This window comes from Vitis riparia, chromosome 12 (assembly GCF_004353265.1).
Source record: "Vitis riparia cultivar Riparia Gloire de Montpellier isolate 1030 chromosome 12, EGFV_Vit.rip_1.0, whole genome shotgun sequence".
In the NCBI taxonomy this organism is placed as follows: Eukaryota; Viridiplantae; Streptophyta; class Magnoliopsida; order Vitales; family Vitaceae; genus Vitis; species Vitis riparia.
This window is the reverse complement of record NC_048442.1, coordinates 20135544-20152540: the sequence shown is the minus strand read 5'-3', so window position 1 is coordinate 20152540 and position 16997 is coordinate 20135544. Positions and strand designations below refer to the sequence as shown.

The following is a 16997-nucleotide window of genomic DNA, read 5'->3' as shown; positions in this document are numbered from 1 at the left end:
TGTATTTTTATTCCACAACATCTTATTAATTTATTTGATACATTGATATATTCTTTTGCTTTCAATATATTATGTATTTTATATGAATTACATTTTAATGCATGATATATTCTTTCTTTTTGAGTATCTACCATTGATGCTTTTAGGAAAATAATTAGGAGTTATAGTTGGAAGTGATCATAAAAATTCAAATAGACCTTATTCTATAATTCATTTCATCAAAGGAAAGAAATGATATATATTCTTAATCATTTATCTTGTCTTCAAACCAATGTGGCATGAGATTAATATTTCTTTAAGTTAGTAACTTTTATTTTAAATATGCTAATCATTTTTTGTATATTTTATAGGGGCATAAAGATGCTAATGGTTTGAGTCTCAAACCATTTCCACATTTTGATGATCTAAGTCTTGTTTTTGGTAAAAATCGTGCTAATGGAAAAGGAGCAATGTTAGCTGCTGATATTTTGGAAGAGTTAGATCAAGGTGAAGCAAACAATGACATTGGAGTTGATGACTTAGAAGCTGAAGTCGATGCCTCTCATACTAATACAGTTGCATCCACTCCAAGTAGAATGGAATGTTCATCACAATCTCGTAGGAAAAGAGCAAAGAATGATGACACAACTTTAATTAATGTGATGACAAGAACATGTAATACATTAGAGAGCCTTGTTGGTAACTTCACTCAAGAGGAAAGGGAAAATAGAGTGGTTGGTGAATTGGAGAAACTTCCTAATCTTAATAGGTTGGACATATTGAAGTTAAGTCAAATTATTATGAATGACCCGATGAAAGTCAAACTTTTGTTCAATTTAAATGGAGAAACTTTTGTTAAACTTTGACAATTTATGTGTTCTTATATTTTTTTCTCCTTTTTTTTTCTTTGTAAAATATAATTCTATAGCTTTTTTTGCATGACAAATTATTTTAAATTTTGATAAAAGAAAAAACCAATATTTAAATTTTTTAAGGTTATGGATTTTATCGGATATGATACTTATTGAAAATTAGAATGAAATTTGAATTCTTTTATTTACTCTTTTGGAAATAGGAAAAACATTTGCTAGCTTTGAGAATTTAATATATATATATATATATATACATTATTTTTTTTTTGGTAAAATATAATTTTATAACTACTTAAGCATGATAAATTATTCAAATTTTTAATAAAAATAATAATTGAATATTTGTACATTAGGGTTATATGATTTTTTATGGTTATTTTTTTATTTATTGAGTATATATATATTTTTTAGTCTTATTATTTAATAACAAAAAAACTCTCAAAATTTATTTTTTAAAAAAATTATTTTAAATTATATGTAAAGATATTATTGTAAATTTATTTCTTTTTCATTTCCATTCCTATTATTATCAAACATTGAAATGGAAACAAATAATCATTCCAATCTTGTATTCCTAAGTTTATCCAAATGCTATAAATTGAATCATCAAATTCATTTCTATCCACTAAGAAATAGGAATGGTAACAAAATATTCATTTCCATTTCCTATTTCAACGTACCAAACACACCCTAAATGTGTTGTATTTCTGTTAAGTCTTATTTATGAAAAATTGTTTTAAATATTGAAAACCGGAGTGGTTGCCAAGGATTGTGATTTTCTTTCAATTTATTTAAAATAAATAATTCTTCAATCAATCATATCTCAAAGTGTTGCAAAAATCGGGGGGTTTGTTTTTAAAAACAATTCTGAAAAATAGTTTTTGAGAACTATTTTTGAAAACCGTTTTATAATGGTTTGTTGATTAAAAGTGTTGCAAAAAGAAAGTACTAGAAATGTAAGGGATTGTTTTAAAAAACGGTTCTGAAAAATAATTTTTAAAAACTGTTTTATAATATTAAAAGTGTGTTTTCATTTAAAATATTTTTAATCTGTTTTAAATATTTTTAAATATGTTATAAAAATAATTTTTATGTCTATTATTTTATTTTTAATTAATTCTATGTGTTTGTATAATTAATTTTTAAAACAATTCTTGTAAAATTAGTGAAAACAACAGAAAATATTATTTTAAATGTTTTATGAAAATACCGTATTTTTTGTTTTTAAAAACGAAAAACCTTTTTGGTTGTCAACGTGTTTTTTTTTGAATAACAGAAAATTATTCTAAAAAATAATTATCAAACAAATTCTTAATTTAATCTTTTTAACCATTATTATAATTTTAAGTTTTTAAATTTTTAAGAATTTAAAACCCTGTAGATGTTTTATTGAACCTAATCCTCTATACCATTAATTAGTCTCGATCATGAATCAACCATCATTTCATTTAACATCATGATTTTTCATTTTTCCAATATATATATATATATATATATATATATATATATAATGCCATAAATATGGAGTAGGGACATTACAAAAAGATAAGATTAAGAGGTGATGTGTGCCAAATTTTGTTTCCACTCTTATTTAAACTTTATCATAAATTTGGACAATTGAGATAGGAAGTAGGAACCCACAATATATCAATTTTGTTCATTTTCCCCTCTTGGTTTCATATTTAAGTTATTAAATTTTTTTTTTGAAATACATAATATTTTATTAGTGCTACCAGCATTATTATTTCATATTTAAATATCTTTCTTAATTCCAATATTAATATATTGAATTAATCCGTGATTAAAGAAAAAGAAAATCAGAATTTGATAATTGAGTGGGAAAGGTGGTGGGCCCATCCAATCATCCATGCATTAGATGTTAATTAAATGAATAAGGTCAATGCAAGTCATATTAGATCCTTCTCTCTTACTTTTTATTTTTTTATTTTTTATTTGGATATGACTCATTTTCGTATAAAATAATTAAATTAATATATGAAATTCAACTAAAATAATATATTTTACGTAATACATAAATTGTATTTAATAATTCAACTTAATAACTTCACTATCTTCATTTTATATTTTTACCTTTATTTGTTCTAATTATCTTCATGATTTCTTTTAAATTATAATTTATGAGAATAAATATGTCAATTTGATGATTTATAATAAATTTTAAATTTATTTTATAAAACAACCTTAAGTAGTAAAATTTTTTAAGTAAATATAATTTAACCTAAAATCAATTTAAATCATTAAATAATAACTATTAAGTTTTATCAAACACTTTTTTAATAAATTATTGAATAAAAATATGTGTCAAAATTTGCTAAAATTTGATACTTTTATTTTATTTTTTTCGATAAATTTAGAAGTAAATAATTTAGGAATTCAGGAAATTAGAAATAAAAACAGATGAATGTTGGTTTTGGAAATAAGTAATTAGAAAGCAAAGGAATTTAAAGAATTTAACAATGGGTGAATGAATTACAGCGTGAATTTTTTTATTTGATGATGTGGCAAATTCATAGCCATCAATTTAGTGAATTGGAAATTGACATCCGTACTGGCATATATGATCGACCGTGATCCATGCATCGTTGGAAGAATTGGAGCTGGACCTCAACGATATGAGTTGTACCCAACCACACCTCCTCCATCGTCACAGCCGTCACAGGCTTGTGAAGTTAGAGTTCTGCTATCCTCGTTGCCACACGTGTTGTATCGCACGTGTCAACCTACCACCAGAAGAGAGTTGTGTATATGGGTCTCTATAATCTCAGTGCTTCTGGCTTTCCTGGTTTGTTTCCTTTTGGGTCTTTTTTTTTTTATTTCTTTCCAAAGCTAACCCAAGTTGGGTCTTTTTATGATCCTCTCGTTTTCAAAATTGTGGCTTCTGGGTACACTGGTAAGCGCCTCATCTTCATATTCTGCACAAAAAATTCAAAATTTGCCACGGTTGTTGTAATAGTTTTTCAATGATTTATGATGGGTTTTTGATTCTTTCGTCTTATCTGCCTCTGTCCAGTGTTTGATCAACAATTTAATATCTTTTTCATGAAATTTAGGAATGATGAAAAGGTATTCTTTTTGTTCTTAAACTGTTCCTATTGTGATAATCTTGATGATTGAGTAAATGAGTGGTTGAAAAAGCTAGTGCTGGCATGTCTGTTTCCGTGTTTGGTTACTTGGGTGTTTGTAAAATCCCTGGAGTTTGGGGTGAATTTGTTTAGTTTATAGGTTATATTCGATCAACTACTTGAAGGGTTTGAAGAGTTTGACATACATTTTTAATTGCGTTATAGGTTTAGCCAAGTCGACCCAATTGGGAATTTGGGTTTTGAGAGGTTGATTAGTGGGAAAAACGTGTTTCCTTTTCCCTGGGTCTGTGCTTTCTTTTTTCTTTTTAATTTCTCCCTGAAAATTTTACCTTTTGCTCCTTTTTTATGGATCAAGAGTGAGGATCATTGAGCTCTAGGACTTAGCAGTTCTTATGTATATAATGGATTAGGAGTCAGGATCATTAAGCTCTAGAGCTCGGCAGTTCTTTTGTTCATGAAAAAGTGAGGCTGTCAAATTCTTTTTCTTCTTCTTCTTCTAGGAATGGGAGGCTATTGAATGCCTCCACACATTCAAATGCATTCAGATAGCCTCACATATGCATATGCATATGCATTCAGATTGCCCTGCAATTTTTCTCAGTGTCTCACTTGTAAACCTCAAGTATATATGGATAAGCTCTTTGTAGGGCACGGCTTATGGTTTTTGTATTCCCGCACTTCTTTTGGGTTTTTGGTTGCTCTGTATACATTGTGTATACTCCTTTTTTATTCTAATATACTTACACTTATCAAAAAAAAAAAAAAAAAAAACCTCAAGTATATATGTTAGTGTTCCCTTGTAAACCTTGAGTCTATGTCTCTGTATTCACTCGTAAAGCTTGAGTATTTCGTCACTCTAAGGCCAATTGTGGAGCAGTGCTACTGCTGCGAATGCATCAAGCATCTAAACTTATGTGTCAAAGTCTCATTTGTAAACCTCAGGTGTTTTCTCAATCTTAGACCAACTGTGGAGTAGTTAAATGTATCTTGACACACATTTGGTGCCCTTGAAAAATGTCTTTCTTGTTTTGTATGTCATTGTGTAGCCTCTTGAGTTGGTCAATGCTAGGTTTTTATTATATATTTTAATGTAGGGGAGGTTTTGCATGATTTGTAGGTTGCACAATCTTGTACATTTGTTCATCTCAGAAACTATTTGCATGGGGAATTGAGACCATGCTAGAGGATTTTTCAATTTGGATGGAATTTTTTGTTTCTTGTTTCTGGATTTTGAGGGGTATAAAGATAGTTGGACCCATGCTGGTTTCATTGGATGCAATCATGGGAGGTATTGGAGTAAGTGGGTTAAAGCTGGTTACCCAATCCTTGATTATCTGATATTTTTATCAACATGGTTCTTGAGTTTGGTATTCTGGGTTGGCACTGTGTTTTACTGTACTTGTGGTTGTAACCACAACTATCTGCAGATACAAGAAAAGAATTTCTCTAAATTTAGTCCTATCTAAGCAAAGATATCCTGTCAGATTTCAAATTAAAGTATCCTTATGATATAAATGATATCAGACCTTGCTTGTTTAATTCACCGCTTTAGCAATTGCCTTTTTAGGTTGGCAATTTGGTTGGCCAGCTATGCCTCTTGAGCATTTCTACATATTGTTCTTACTTGTCTATCATGTGTGGGTTGTCACTGTATGAACATAATTGCTGTATCTGAATATGATGAGATTTTAAGAATCCTTTTTGAGCTACTGTGTAACCTTGGTTAAATTGTTGATGCTTCTTTCTCTTACTAGGAGGATCTTTTAGTGAAACAGCGGAGTGCAAATTTGTTCATGACTGAATTTTTTGGAACTTCTGCAGATGAATAGCACTTTCTTGGAGTAGGAAGAATTCTCACAAAAGCAGTTTATAGTCACTATGGATTTCAAAGGTATAACCTGGGTTGGGAATATGTACCAGAAGTTTGAAACTATTTGCTTGGAAGTGGAAGATATTATGTATCAGGTATGCTTTTTAGTGATAAAAAAAAAAATTATGTAAATGCCTTATTCATAGATAACTTAAACTGTAACCTGTAGTATGGGTTCTCACCATATTCCTTTTAAGTTGCTAAGGGGTTTTTGAAGACTCAGTCCCTTAAACTTCCCATTCAGGGAGGATTGTAGGTTCCTCTGACATGACAGATTAGTTCCATTATCATTTATCTGTTTAGTTGGCCGACTTATTTTATTACTCCCTGTTCATAAGCTCTTATCAAGGTGGAAACTTTTGTAACTTACAATTTGATTTTCGTGGACAGGACACTGTTAAATACTTTGAAAATCATGTTAAGTATGTTGAAGATCAGGTGGAAACAGTTGGTGAAAGTGTTAAAAAGTTCTGTTCAGAAATTGTGCAAGATTTGCTGCTTCCTGATTCTTTGGAAGTGACAGATTCTAACCTGTCCCTGGACCAACATGATAATGTCAAGTTGTGTAAAAAGCCAAAAGTTGGTATCAAGGAAGAGGCAAAAGTTGGTATCAAGGAAGAGGCAAAAGTTGGCATCAAGGAAGAGGCAAAAGTTAGCATCAAGGAGGAATTCATAAAGTTTGATATTGATCGATTGACCGAGCATTCTGAAATTGCTGATCTAAATGAGGATGTGGAGCACAAATCATCTTTCACTGGGCTGCATGGTGTAAATAACTTATTCCAATCATATTCTGGGAATTCAGTTAGAGGGGCATGCTCTGACTTGCATTTGGTGCAAAATGATGATGGGGTCATGTGCAAGAATCTAGATGCTGGTATCAAACGAAATCCTGTAAAGGTGAGTCAGTTTCCAATTGAGGTGTCAGGGGTAATCACTCCTATGTCAGGTGATGTAAGCAGACTGCCATCATCCCTGAATGAAAATTGTGAAAACAAGTGTAATCAGATGGCTATAACTTCGCCCCCAGCTTCAGTTGAGATTACAGAGTGCAACTTGGAAGGAGCAATTTGTAATGAGATTGCTGATGTGACTGCTATTTCAGTTGATCTTCCATCAGTTCCTTTAGTTGAATCCATTGGGAAGGAAGGGAGGGAGATGGTGTTTTCTTCCAGAGGTGGCTTATCATCAGAATTAAATGGTGACCATTTCCTCAGTCCTTGTCATTTTCTATTTCTTTTTGCCTCACTTTCTCCATCCTTCTCCTGACTCACTGCATTAACAGCTGGAAACATCCCCATGGACAATGGGGTGGGTTCTCTGATTGGGTCCTTCAGGGATATTCAACACAATGAAACTGCAGAAAAGGAGGACCTTTTGTCCCATTCAGGTGTTCTATCTCATTTGAATGAATGTTAAATTTCCATTTCTTTTTATTAATGTGATTGGAAGTATAAGCTTGTTAAGATTGCTATATTGTGATCCTGTTGGGCAATCATGCGTAAAAATAGTGAATGATGCTTATGACCTGCTTTTTGGGGAAAAAAAAGGCTTGTTATGGTAAATAGCTGAAGTCAATTATTTATTTTTTCAATATTGGAGAAGTACAGATTATTTCATTCTATTTTTAAAAAATCAATTTATCAAATTTTGCTTTCTCAACAAGCAGTAGAATAGTGATGTGATTTTTCTTGCTGCTTTAGTTGCCTTTATGGTTTTTTCCCATGTGAGATAACTTCTTGCCGCATTTTTCATGTTTGTCAATGGTATTTTTGTTCACATAAAGATGTAGATTTTGCATGGTGGTTCTTTAAATTCCTATGTTTTTATGGTTGGTCAACCAATGTTGTTTGAGATTTTCAGAACTTTAAAAGGACACCATGCACATTATTATGCAGAAAATTTTAAATTATCTGACAGCTTAATTTTGTTTCATAGAACCTCAAATCATACATTGTCTTTAATAAATGCATCATTTTCTTTAAATTGGCCATCGATTTCATTCTTGGCTTTCAATACTGGCTGAAATCATGAGATATTTTTGTATTCTTCTTTATGAAAAGTTGGACAATCATTATACGATTGCATGAGAATTAACCGGTTGCTTGGGATCAAATAGAACTTCCCCTAGCAGCTTTATAGAAGCTTATATTACACCTAACAAATGGTGTGGGAATCATTTCAAGTGTTGTTGGCTCATGATTAAGGACAATGCTTGAACGTTCTTTAGAATTGAATCTTTTGATCATAGTGTTTGAAAGTACTATACCATCTTGTGATTGGAGTATCTCAACAGATGAAGCTGTTACCATCGGTTGTACTTCCTCTGTTCATTGAGTCCCCTTTGGGTATACTTCAATGCAATTTTTCCCCTCCATGCTTACAAGCGAGGAAAAAATAGTAAGTCCAATAAAAGAAAAAAAAAATCTGAAAATGTTTAGACTTGCAAATGAAACACTCAGACCGGGGATGAATCCTTTGAATGTCCTACAAAGACATAAAGCAATTGAATGAGTTTATTCCAGGGAATGCCTGAAGTTTAGCGTATGTAAATGCTTCTCATAAGCATTATCAACTTTTTTTCTTTCAATCTGTACTGGTCCTAGTATTTGCATTTTGTTAAATTCTCAGACACTCTCTCTCATCCATATCGGTGATGCTGTTCATATATGCATATTGGTACTGCATGCAATTCTTTGTAATGTTGTATATTTTTAATCCTTGGTTATGTTTATTAAGTCGGATAAATTTTACAGGGTGATCAGAGATGTATTTACTGATATCAAGAACAATACACTTGTGTTGTTGATAAGCAGATTGTTAAGTTTTACACATTGTCCTATATATTTAAATACAGCATTTATCTTCATCCAGAAGTACCATAATTTTTATATGCACTGATGTAAGTAAAATTTTGCAAAAGGATCAGATGGCTGGAATATAGATGCTATTGAGATCAATGATGTTATTGAGCAAGGAATTGAAACCACCAAAGACTTGCTTGATAAGATGAAGCTTGAGGATGCGTGTGTTATGGTGGATGGTGACGAACTTCATGTTGTTTCTCACAGGGAAGGCAAAGTCTGGCTTGTCAAGGTGCTCTCTCTCTCTCTCTCTCTCTCTCTCTCTCTCTCTCTCCCTCCCCCCAATTAACGGTGTCATTAACTGAATATCATTCGTTTTCAGAAAAAGCTTCGTAATGCTTTTTATTCAAAGAGGAGATTAGCCAGAAAGGAGTATGAGCGGCTTGCTGTCTGGCATAGAGTCATTGATTCAGAATCCAACCAGCCTGGTGCTGAGAGTTTGACACCAAGTCCTAGTACAGACTCAGACAAAAGAACATCTCCAGATGATGATTTCTGCCAATCTGAGTGGGAGCTTCTCTAAATACCCCACCATCACAAGCTTACTGTAAATAACTTATCTTAGACAATATGCTACTGCAGCTACTGCAGTTGAAGTTCTTGGAGAAGCTGGGCTGGGGCATTAATAATAGCAGGCAAAGTTTGCCCCATCCAATAGAACATTAGAGAAGATGGGCCTGGTCATTAATAATGGCAGCCTAAGTTATCCTATATAACGTTAAGAGTACAGTGATAAAATGGTTAAGAAAGAAACCAAACCCACCATCTCTAGCTATGAAACTAGCAAATAATTTATAAATTGCATTGTCCTCTGTGTGGAGGGGTGTTCAGTTCTATTACTGCGTTTACACACACTACATACAAGTGACAGTTCCATCTTCTATTTCAACTTCATTTTATCGTATGCCTGGATATATGATTTAGTGCTTATTCCTCTTGAGCTAGCTAATAATGAATATCTTTTTTTGCATATTTTCACCTTCATTTAAATTTTAATGGAAATTCGTGCAGGAAATTTTAGGGTGGTACATTGTTGGCAAAGGCCCCCATAAATATAAGGGAGTAAATAGTGTAATTTGAACACATTTTTCAGCCTGGGACATGTTTTCTGAATCAACACGTCTTATGATCTTACCCTCTACCATAATTACAGTTATTTAAGTAGAAAGAAACTAACACCTGCTCAAAGGGTCACTGGAAAAAGACCAAACAGTCTGTCAAGAATCAGAAATGTGTCCTGAGGTGTCAAACACCAAGGATGCATACAATAGACCGTTCCATGTATCCGGCAGCCCTGGCAGGCACCAGTGGCTACAATCAGGATGAAACTCTTTTCGCTGTTGTCGCTCCTCTTGCTTTCTGGAATAGATTGATGGATGGGCATCTCTTCGGTACTCAGATAGATTGGTGATGTTCAAGTATCGCACTGGGTTTTTCATTGCTTTGATTGTTCCCTCAATGATCTCAGTCAGGGACTTGGGGAATGATGCTGCATCGGATTCATCCAAGATGGGCTGAGTTTCATTGTAGCATTGCTTCCCGGTGTGGGAGGGTGAAATGCTCCGGAAGAATACTCTTGTTTTATTCCTATCCAATTTATGCCTGATCCAACGTGCCCAGGTCTTCATGGCTATATCTAATGCTGATTCTATCTCCATTTCCTCCACCAATTTTCCCCTGTATTGAAACAAGTCCCACCTGCAAATTTCTCTCATCAAAATCCTATTCATGAACTACTCACATTGTCGTTATAATTCACATTATACCCAGCAAACTTACGCTCTCAACTTTCCTTGATGCGCCCACCAGTGCCCAGTGTTGAACACCATAATGTCCGCGCCTCGCCACAGCCGGGCTGAGCTTGAAAGTTTATCAAGCCTCAGTACTCTAGTGCCATTTTCCTTTTTGACATCTAGCTGCACTAGAAATGGGCTCCAGTAGAACTCCACGGAACAGTTGTAGTCCTGTAGCAATAGTTAAAAGTCTGTCAACGCTTCGAACTCCTAAAACACTGGTTATGGGTCCACATAAAAAGTGAAGCTCCATGAAGAATAATACCAATATTCATGGAGAAAAGATGGAGTAGAAGAAAAGAAAACATGCGAGTACTATATCAAACTGATCCCTTGCCTTTGCTCTGAAGACCTTGTAGACACTGCTCCGAGTTTCAATATAGGCTCGTGAAGGAGGAACAGCAGAATAAAGAAGGCAAGCAAGCGATTCCCACTGGTTTCTATTGAGGGAGTCTCCGACTATAATCACTCTCTTCCCTCTAAGCCTCTCCAGCATGTCTGTGGCATTAAACCTTAAAAGCCAACCATGTCAACTACACTAATATGAATGAGAACATACTTAAAAAATAAACCTTCTCTCAGCTTAAGTACCTTGGAATCTCACAGCCTTTTGCTCTCCAACTCCATTTCTCATAGTCAGTATCTGATCTCCCGTTCCTTCTGCAGCTTACTTGATCACTGAGGAATGGACACTGGGGTCCTTCATAGAAGGGCCTCGCCCTTGAGTCGTAAACCCATTGCCCATCGAAGATGTTGCACCTGTCTTCGTTGTGGTTCACTGCTTTCGGCCTGAACACAATGAGCGTAGATGCTGCAGAGAACTCAATGCTTGGGGTGGGAAACTGATTGAAAGATGTTATGGATATTGCTGGGTTTTGAAGAGCTGAAAGGTTGGCGCTGTTGGAGAACTCAATGCTTGGGGTGGGAAACTGATTGAAAGATGTTATGGATATTGCTGGGTTTTGAAGAGCTGAAAGGTTGGCGCTGTTGCGACTCTGATTGAGGCACAGCACTAGAATGATGCAGCCTATGAAGCTTGCACATATACAAAGCTTCCATCTCTCAATGATGGTGGTGTCCATCTCTATGCCTTCTTTTGCTTCCTGTCAATGGGTTGAGCAGAGACTTGCAGTTTGTCAAGTGGGTTTAGAAGGAGTTTAGGCCAACTATAAATCATCTAAGCATTGTGAGCCTTGTTGCTGTCAACTGACTGAAATGCCCTTTCATATTTTTTATGAACAGAGAAAATACGATGATATACAGATAATGAGGCTAGAAAATAAATATGGATCAGAAAAGGAAGAAGAAAAGACAGACAAATCAACATTCTTTTAGTTTCCTTCAAATATAATATTTCTTATAGGCTACTCTACTTGGGACCTTGAGCTTCGTGACGTGGGATGGGAGAGGAGGCTTCATCATGATTCATGGCCAAAAGTCCTTGTCATTACGTGCCAAAAATCAAGTTAACACTTAAGTTTATGATTGCCATGGACCCCCATAACCCAAATTGAATGGCATCACTGGTAAGTGTGATTGTGGAATTTATGATGCATTTAATTTCAATAAACCCAACCATTATCAAGAAAAAGGCCAGAATGTTAGAAATTTGAGGGCATTATTGGGGTTTGGTTACTGAATTGGGGGTAGATTTGGAAACATCTGGGGCATTTGTGGTCATACAAACACCATCCCTAATGCACTTGAAAAGTATGCAGACCCCTTTTGTGGTGATGCAGGGGTAGCAGCTAGTACATGATGGATTAGGTAAGCTTAGCCACTTAAGTTTTAAAGTTTTCTACATTTGGTGGGCAGTAGTTCAACCAAAACAACTTTAGGATCATTAAGTTTCAATTTTCTACTGTATGGGAGAGGACTTTCTGTTTGGATGGCTAGAAACTGCACTATCCATTGTAGTTCTGTCGTTTGATACTTGATAATGACTTGGGACCTCTAACCACGTATCAACTTTCAAGTGCCCATGTGGGAGGTTTCTATTGATCCATCTTTAAACCAGGTTGTGGTAGAATAGCTGGAATTACATTAATCTTTTCGAGTTTTATATTTGATTGTGACATGAAACCGGCTGCCACTCAAATGTTTTCGAGCCCTTTCTATTATTTTCATTTTGTTAGGGTTTTAATTCAACATTGGATGTTCTTGTTCTACCACTTAACAATTTAAATGGTTTTAATTCATCTAGAATTAACAAGTGTTCATATTCCATTCCTTAACAATTTAAATGGTTTTAACTCGATTAGAGTTGAATGACGTCCTTGTTTCATTATCTAACAATTTAAACTTTCGAGTTGAATTGATAATTTGGTAAGTGATTAAGACCCTAATTTTAAGGAGTTTATTATTTTAAATATGCAATTATTTTATTTCTTTTAATCAAAGAACGCCAAATCGTCCAACAATAAACCAATGGTGGGCTAATACGGGACACTATATATTTACCATACATTAGGGTAACATCACTTTCGTTGGATCTTGCTCCCCTAAATAAGTCTTTGCATTAAATTTTTGGTTCCTTGACCCTTTCAACAAAATTATAATACAAAGTTTAGTCAAATGATAAATGAGCTCAACCCTTCAACGTTACTCCATAATACTAAGGTACCCATCATGCAGTGATTGATTTCAAAGCTTTGGATTCTTCCATTACTGTCTGGTACAGTGGTACCGCCTTTGGGTAGTTGGGTTTTGCCCTATTAGCTCCATATTATTGTCTCCAATTAAAGTTTGCTTATTTTTAAAAAAGCATGTTTTTAAGCCCCACCATCCCACCTTAATGCCCTGATAATTGTTGCGTGTGAGAGAGGTTCAAGCAAACTCGAGAAGATAAGAAATTAAGTAATGGTTTGAACTTTGAAGCCTGTGAGTCTTGTGACCTTAAATTGTTAGATTCCTCTGTAACCTACCCAATCAATTGAAAACTTTGATCTGTGAGAAGGGTTTAAGAACATTTTTTATCTATAGTTGTGGATTACTTGCTAATGATGATTTCATCTTCTCATCACCCTCATCAACACAGAATGAGTCCTCAATTTCTGGGGTTTGGATGCTGTGAAGGGTTGATGCTATTTCTGTGAGTGGTGGCAGATAGCATGATTATAACCATGATAACATTCCCATATTTTCAAGCACCATTAATGTAATGGGTACACTCGTTTTCTGCAAAACTTTCCAATTATGATGAAGAAACAAACAGCCAAGAGGACCACAGTGTCCTTGCAGTTTCTCTTGTTTGATTTAGTGCTGCAGGCTGCAGATTTTCCACAGCAAAGGAAAGGTGATATGTACATATGGGGAAATACATGGTCTGTAAAAAGTAAAAAATGAGACAAGTTGCTTTTTACACATGCAGGTGAGTAAGGTCTTTTATGGGAGTGATGTACTGTTGGTTATACCATGAGCAGGTGGTGGGGAGTGGATCAGACTCTGGACATGGAAGTTGTGTTTACTAGACCAAAAGCTGCCACTGCAGAATTGACTTTAATCATGCCCCCCACTTCTCATGGGCATATGAAAAATTTAAAATTCACCTTTGAAATCACAAGCTCCACAATTTTAACAAATATGAAGACTTAGAGAATTTTTCGGGTTATTTTCAATACTTTTTGAAGTTTAGCAAAATACTTTTTTATTTTTTTTATTTTGAACGAAAGGATAGAAAAGTGAAAATAACAAATCAAAGAGTATAAGATGGGTATTTAATGAATTTTCAGATCATTGGATTTAGTTAAAACCTAAGCAAAAACGAATGAAATTAACTCATTTTGTTAAAATATATATGACTTGTATTTGATTTGTATCTAGTTATGATATGGTATTAGTATATATTAAAAAGTATGATCAATAACAATGTCTCGTATATGATTTAATTTATTGTTTTGTTTTTAATTTGTAACTCATTGCTTTGTATCATGCTGTGTTTTGATAATTGTTGTTTATATTTGCCATAATTTATTATACTTGATTCGTATATTTGTATCCTTACCAATGGACTAATTTCCATTATACATATTTAATGGATGAGATTGCAAATTTCACACGTATCGAAGGAGCACCCTAAAAAATTATTATAATTATTAATATTTGAATGAAAATCCTTAATAAAATTTTTTCTAAATATATTTTTGAAAATTTTCTTACTGTTTTTTCATACTTATTTTAGGTAACAATTTTAAATATTTTCCTTGGTAATTTGTATTTGACTATTTGTGTAATTGACTTTGATTTACTAAATTTATACTTACCTTTGCAAAATTTATTTGATTGTATTATTTGGAGAGTGGTTTTGAAAATGTGTTTTCTCCTGGTATTGACAAATTTTTGAATAGCTTGTAATATGATTTCAAGACAATTATTTAGTAGATGATTTTTTTTTCAATTTTTTTTAGTATAATATATAAATTATCAAAAATGTTTTGAAAGTAATTTTTTTGGTTTATATCCAAATACTAATGGAACATCTATAAAAATGTTTTTGGGTTAATTTTTTGAGAAAAAATTAACTGATGTGACATGGTTGATTTTTATTTGAATCAATACCTAATCAAATCAAGCTTGATTAAGACCGGATTGGTTAGGTTTAAATGATTGAAAATCAAATCAATAAGGTAAGACTTTAAAATTCTCAATCAGTATACCTTTATGGTTATTGAAAATTGACAAATTGATATGATTAATTTTGATTGATTTATCTATTTTTTTTTTCAATTTTACTACTATGTTTTTCAATTTGGTTGATATGAAATATTTTATTTCAAAATTTCAATTTCAAGATGTTGTTTTTAGAACCGAAATAAAGCAAAAATATTTCCAAATACATGCACCTAAGTTTTTATGCCAAATTAACTTTTGCGATCATATTTTTGAAAAAAACAGCCAAAAAAAAACAAAAAATTGTTTAAGAAATTTACAGTTTAAATTTTTTAAACTATCTTTTCCAATTATTTTAATTTTTGAAATTTAATGAGAAAATGAACATGATGAAACCTTAACCTAAAAATTGATGAGACAATTTTTTTAAAGGTTCTTACCCACATTTAAATTAATAACACTCACAAAAAAAAAAAAAAAATCCTTTTCCAAATCTGGAATGGAATAAAAATTAAATGAAATGATGCTACACAAATCACCACTTTTATTAATTCATACAACAAATAGTGAAGGGATGAAATAAAAGTGATTTATTAAATGTAAATAATTACTTATTTGATAAGATAAAATGATGGTAGAAATTATGGTATGACCCATATTTTTCTACCCATTAATGTTTCATTCCTATTTTTAAAAAGGATATATATATATATATATATATATTTTTTTTTTTTTAAAAAAAAAAAAAAAAAAAAAAAAAAAATCCCCCTAGCCTGGATAAGTAATGGACAGCATAATTGCAATAAAGTGCCTTCAGTAACACATCAAAGGGGAGGAAAATATACAATAGAAACAATAATTAATGCAGACCCCTTGAGATGAAGTATAATGCTTCCTGGATATAAACCACAGTAATGATATATTAAGAACTTGCTCACTTCTAATATGAGAACATATGATTTTGACTTGAAGACCTATATATGGAGGTGGCCATAAAGATGGTGCACATAGAAGTGTTTGAAGATGCTCAAGGACTGACCATGTGGGTGGACTCTGGGGGTGATAGTCTTAATGTTGCTGGGGAGTGGGGACCTCGCATTAATGAATTTGCCTACTTCTCATAGTACAATATGACTATTTTTGCAACGACTGTCTCCTCCCATGTACATATTGTCCATTTTAACCCGATAAAATCTCATAATTTGAAAATGCATCTATATAGTTAAAAACAACCCACTACATGTATGGTGTAATGTACTTTTTCTCGTATTACAATTATTTTTCATATAAATATAATATTTTTTGTTGTGTTTTATGATATTGTGAGGTTAAATAGATAAACAATTCTTATAAGGTCAAATGAACAAAATCTCATGTTAGGGTCAAAATTTGACCTTGATACTAGTTGTAACAACTCAAAGGCCTGTTTGGTTGGTGTTTTTAAGAACTATTTTTTTGTTAATGAAAACAAAAAATTACTAAAAACTTGTTTGGTTGAGAAAGTTTTTTTTTTTTTCTTGTTTTTCGTGTTCTCAAAATGACACTTTTTAGAGAACAAAAAAAATGGTATTTTGCCCTTTTTTTTTTTACTATTTATAGAACAAAAAAAGCCATAAAGAGAACATCTGTTCTCTGTCTTTATCTATTTATTTATTTATTTATAAGATTTGAGTTTTTTTTTTTTTTTTATCATGTGTTGTTAGTTTTTTTATTTTTCCTATTTATATTTTCCTGCTTGGATGCTGAGAAAAGTGGAGAACGAGAATGAAAATTAAAAAAAAAAAAATTCCTGATTTTTCCCGTTTCTCAGTTTTGATTTTTCTTGAGTTGTTTTGTTAAAAAAAAAAAAACAAAAACCTTGCTTAAGGACATGGAAGAGAAAGAAAATGAGTTGTTTTGAGAGGGTT

General features: G+C 32.7%; 2 protein-coding genes across 6 annotated transcripts; one reads left to right on the top strand and one right to left on the bottom strand.

Annotated features, from left to right (window-relative positions):
* Window positions 1-3641: 3641 nt before the first annotated feature.
* Window positions 3642-9593, top strand: LOC117926431. Of its 4 annotated transcripts, none has more exons than XM_034845529.1 (6): window positions 3642-3762; window positions 5777-5920; window positions 6216-7026; window positions 7111-7215; window positions 8749-8921; window positions 9012-9593. In XM_034845529.1, the coding sequence occupies exons 2-6, from the start codon at window positions 5834-5836 to the stop codon at window positions 9210-9212; spliced, it is 1377 nt and encodes a 458-aa protein (XP_034701420.1). In that variant the 5' UTR covers window positions 3642-3762; window positions 5777-5833; the 3' UTR covers window positions 9213-9593. The 4 variants fall into 4 exon arrangements, with proteins under 4 accessions (XP_034701420.1, XP_034701418.1, XP_034701419.1 ...); XM_034845527.1 differs by having other exon boundaries at window positions 8746-8921; XM_034845528.1 differs by having other exon boundaries at window positions 5710-5920; window positions 8746-8921.
* A 129-nt stretch (window positions 9594-9722) lies between these two features.
* LOC117926433 (protein trichome birefringence-like 42) lies at window positions 9723-11656 on the bottom strand. 2 transcript variants are annotated; one of them, XM_034845532.1, is made up of 5 exons: window positions 11412-11656; window positions 11074-11324; window positions 10820-10994; window positions 10469-10653; window positions 9723-10387 (listed from the first exon to the last, which is right to left on the bottom strand). In XM_034845532.1, the coding sequence occupies exons 1-5, from the start codon at window positions 11562-11564 to the stop codon at window positions 9907-9909; spliced, it is 1245 nt and encodes a 414-aa protein (XP_034701423.1). In that variant the 5' UTR covers window positions 11565-11656; the 3' UTR covers window positions 9723-9906. The 2 variants fall into 2 exon arrangements, with proteins under 2 accessions (XP_034701423.1, XP_034701422.1); XM_034845531.1 differs by having other exon boundaries at window positions 11074-11654.
* Window positions 11657-16997: the final 5341 nt, after the last annotated feature.

What these genes read in the sequence shown, in the direction of transcription:
- LOC117926433 (XM_034845531.1), bottom strand. Translation starts at nt 11,564, where the DNA reads ATGGACACCACCATCATTGAGAGATGGAAGCTTTGTATATGTGCAAGC. An exon ending in ACAAGGTCTTCAGAGCAAAG is followed by an intron (nt 10,654 to 10,819) that starts GCAAGGGATCAG and finishes CTATTGCTACAG; the next exon opens with GACTACAACTGTTCCGTGGA. An exon ending in CATCAAGGAAAGTTGAGAGC is followed by an intron (nt 10,388 to 10,468) that starts GTAAGTTTGCTG and finishes AGAAATTTGCAG; the next exon opens with GTGGGACTTGTTTCAATACA.
- LOC117926431 (XM_034845527.1), top strand. Translation starts at nt 5,834, where the DNA reads ATGGATTTCAAAGGTATAACCTGGGTTGGGAATATGTACCAGAAGTTT. An exon ending in TGGAAGATATTATGTATCAG is followed by an intron (nt 5,921 to 6,215) that starts GTATGCTTTTTA and finishes TTTCGTGGACAG; the next exon opens with GACACTGTTAAATACTTTGA. An exon ending in GCAAAGTCTGGCTTGTCAAG is followed by an intron (nt 8,922 to 9,011) that starts GTGCTCTCTCTC and finishes ATTCGTTTTCAG; the next exon opens with AAAAAGCTTCGTAATGCTTT.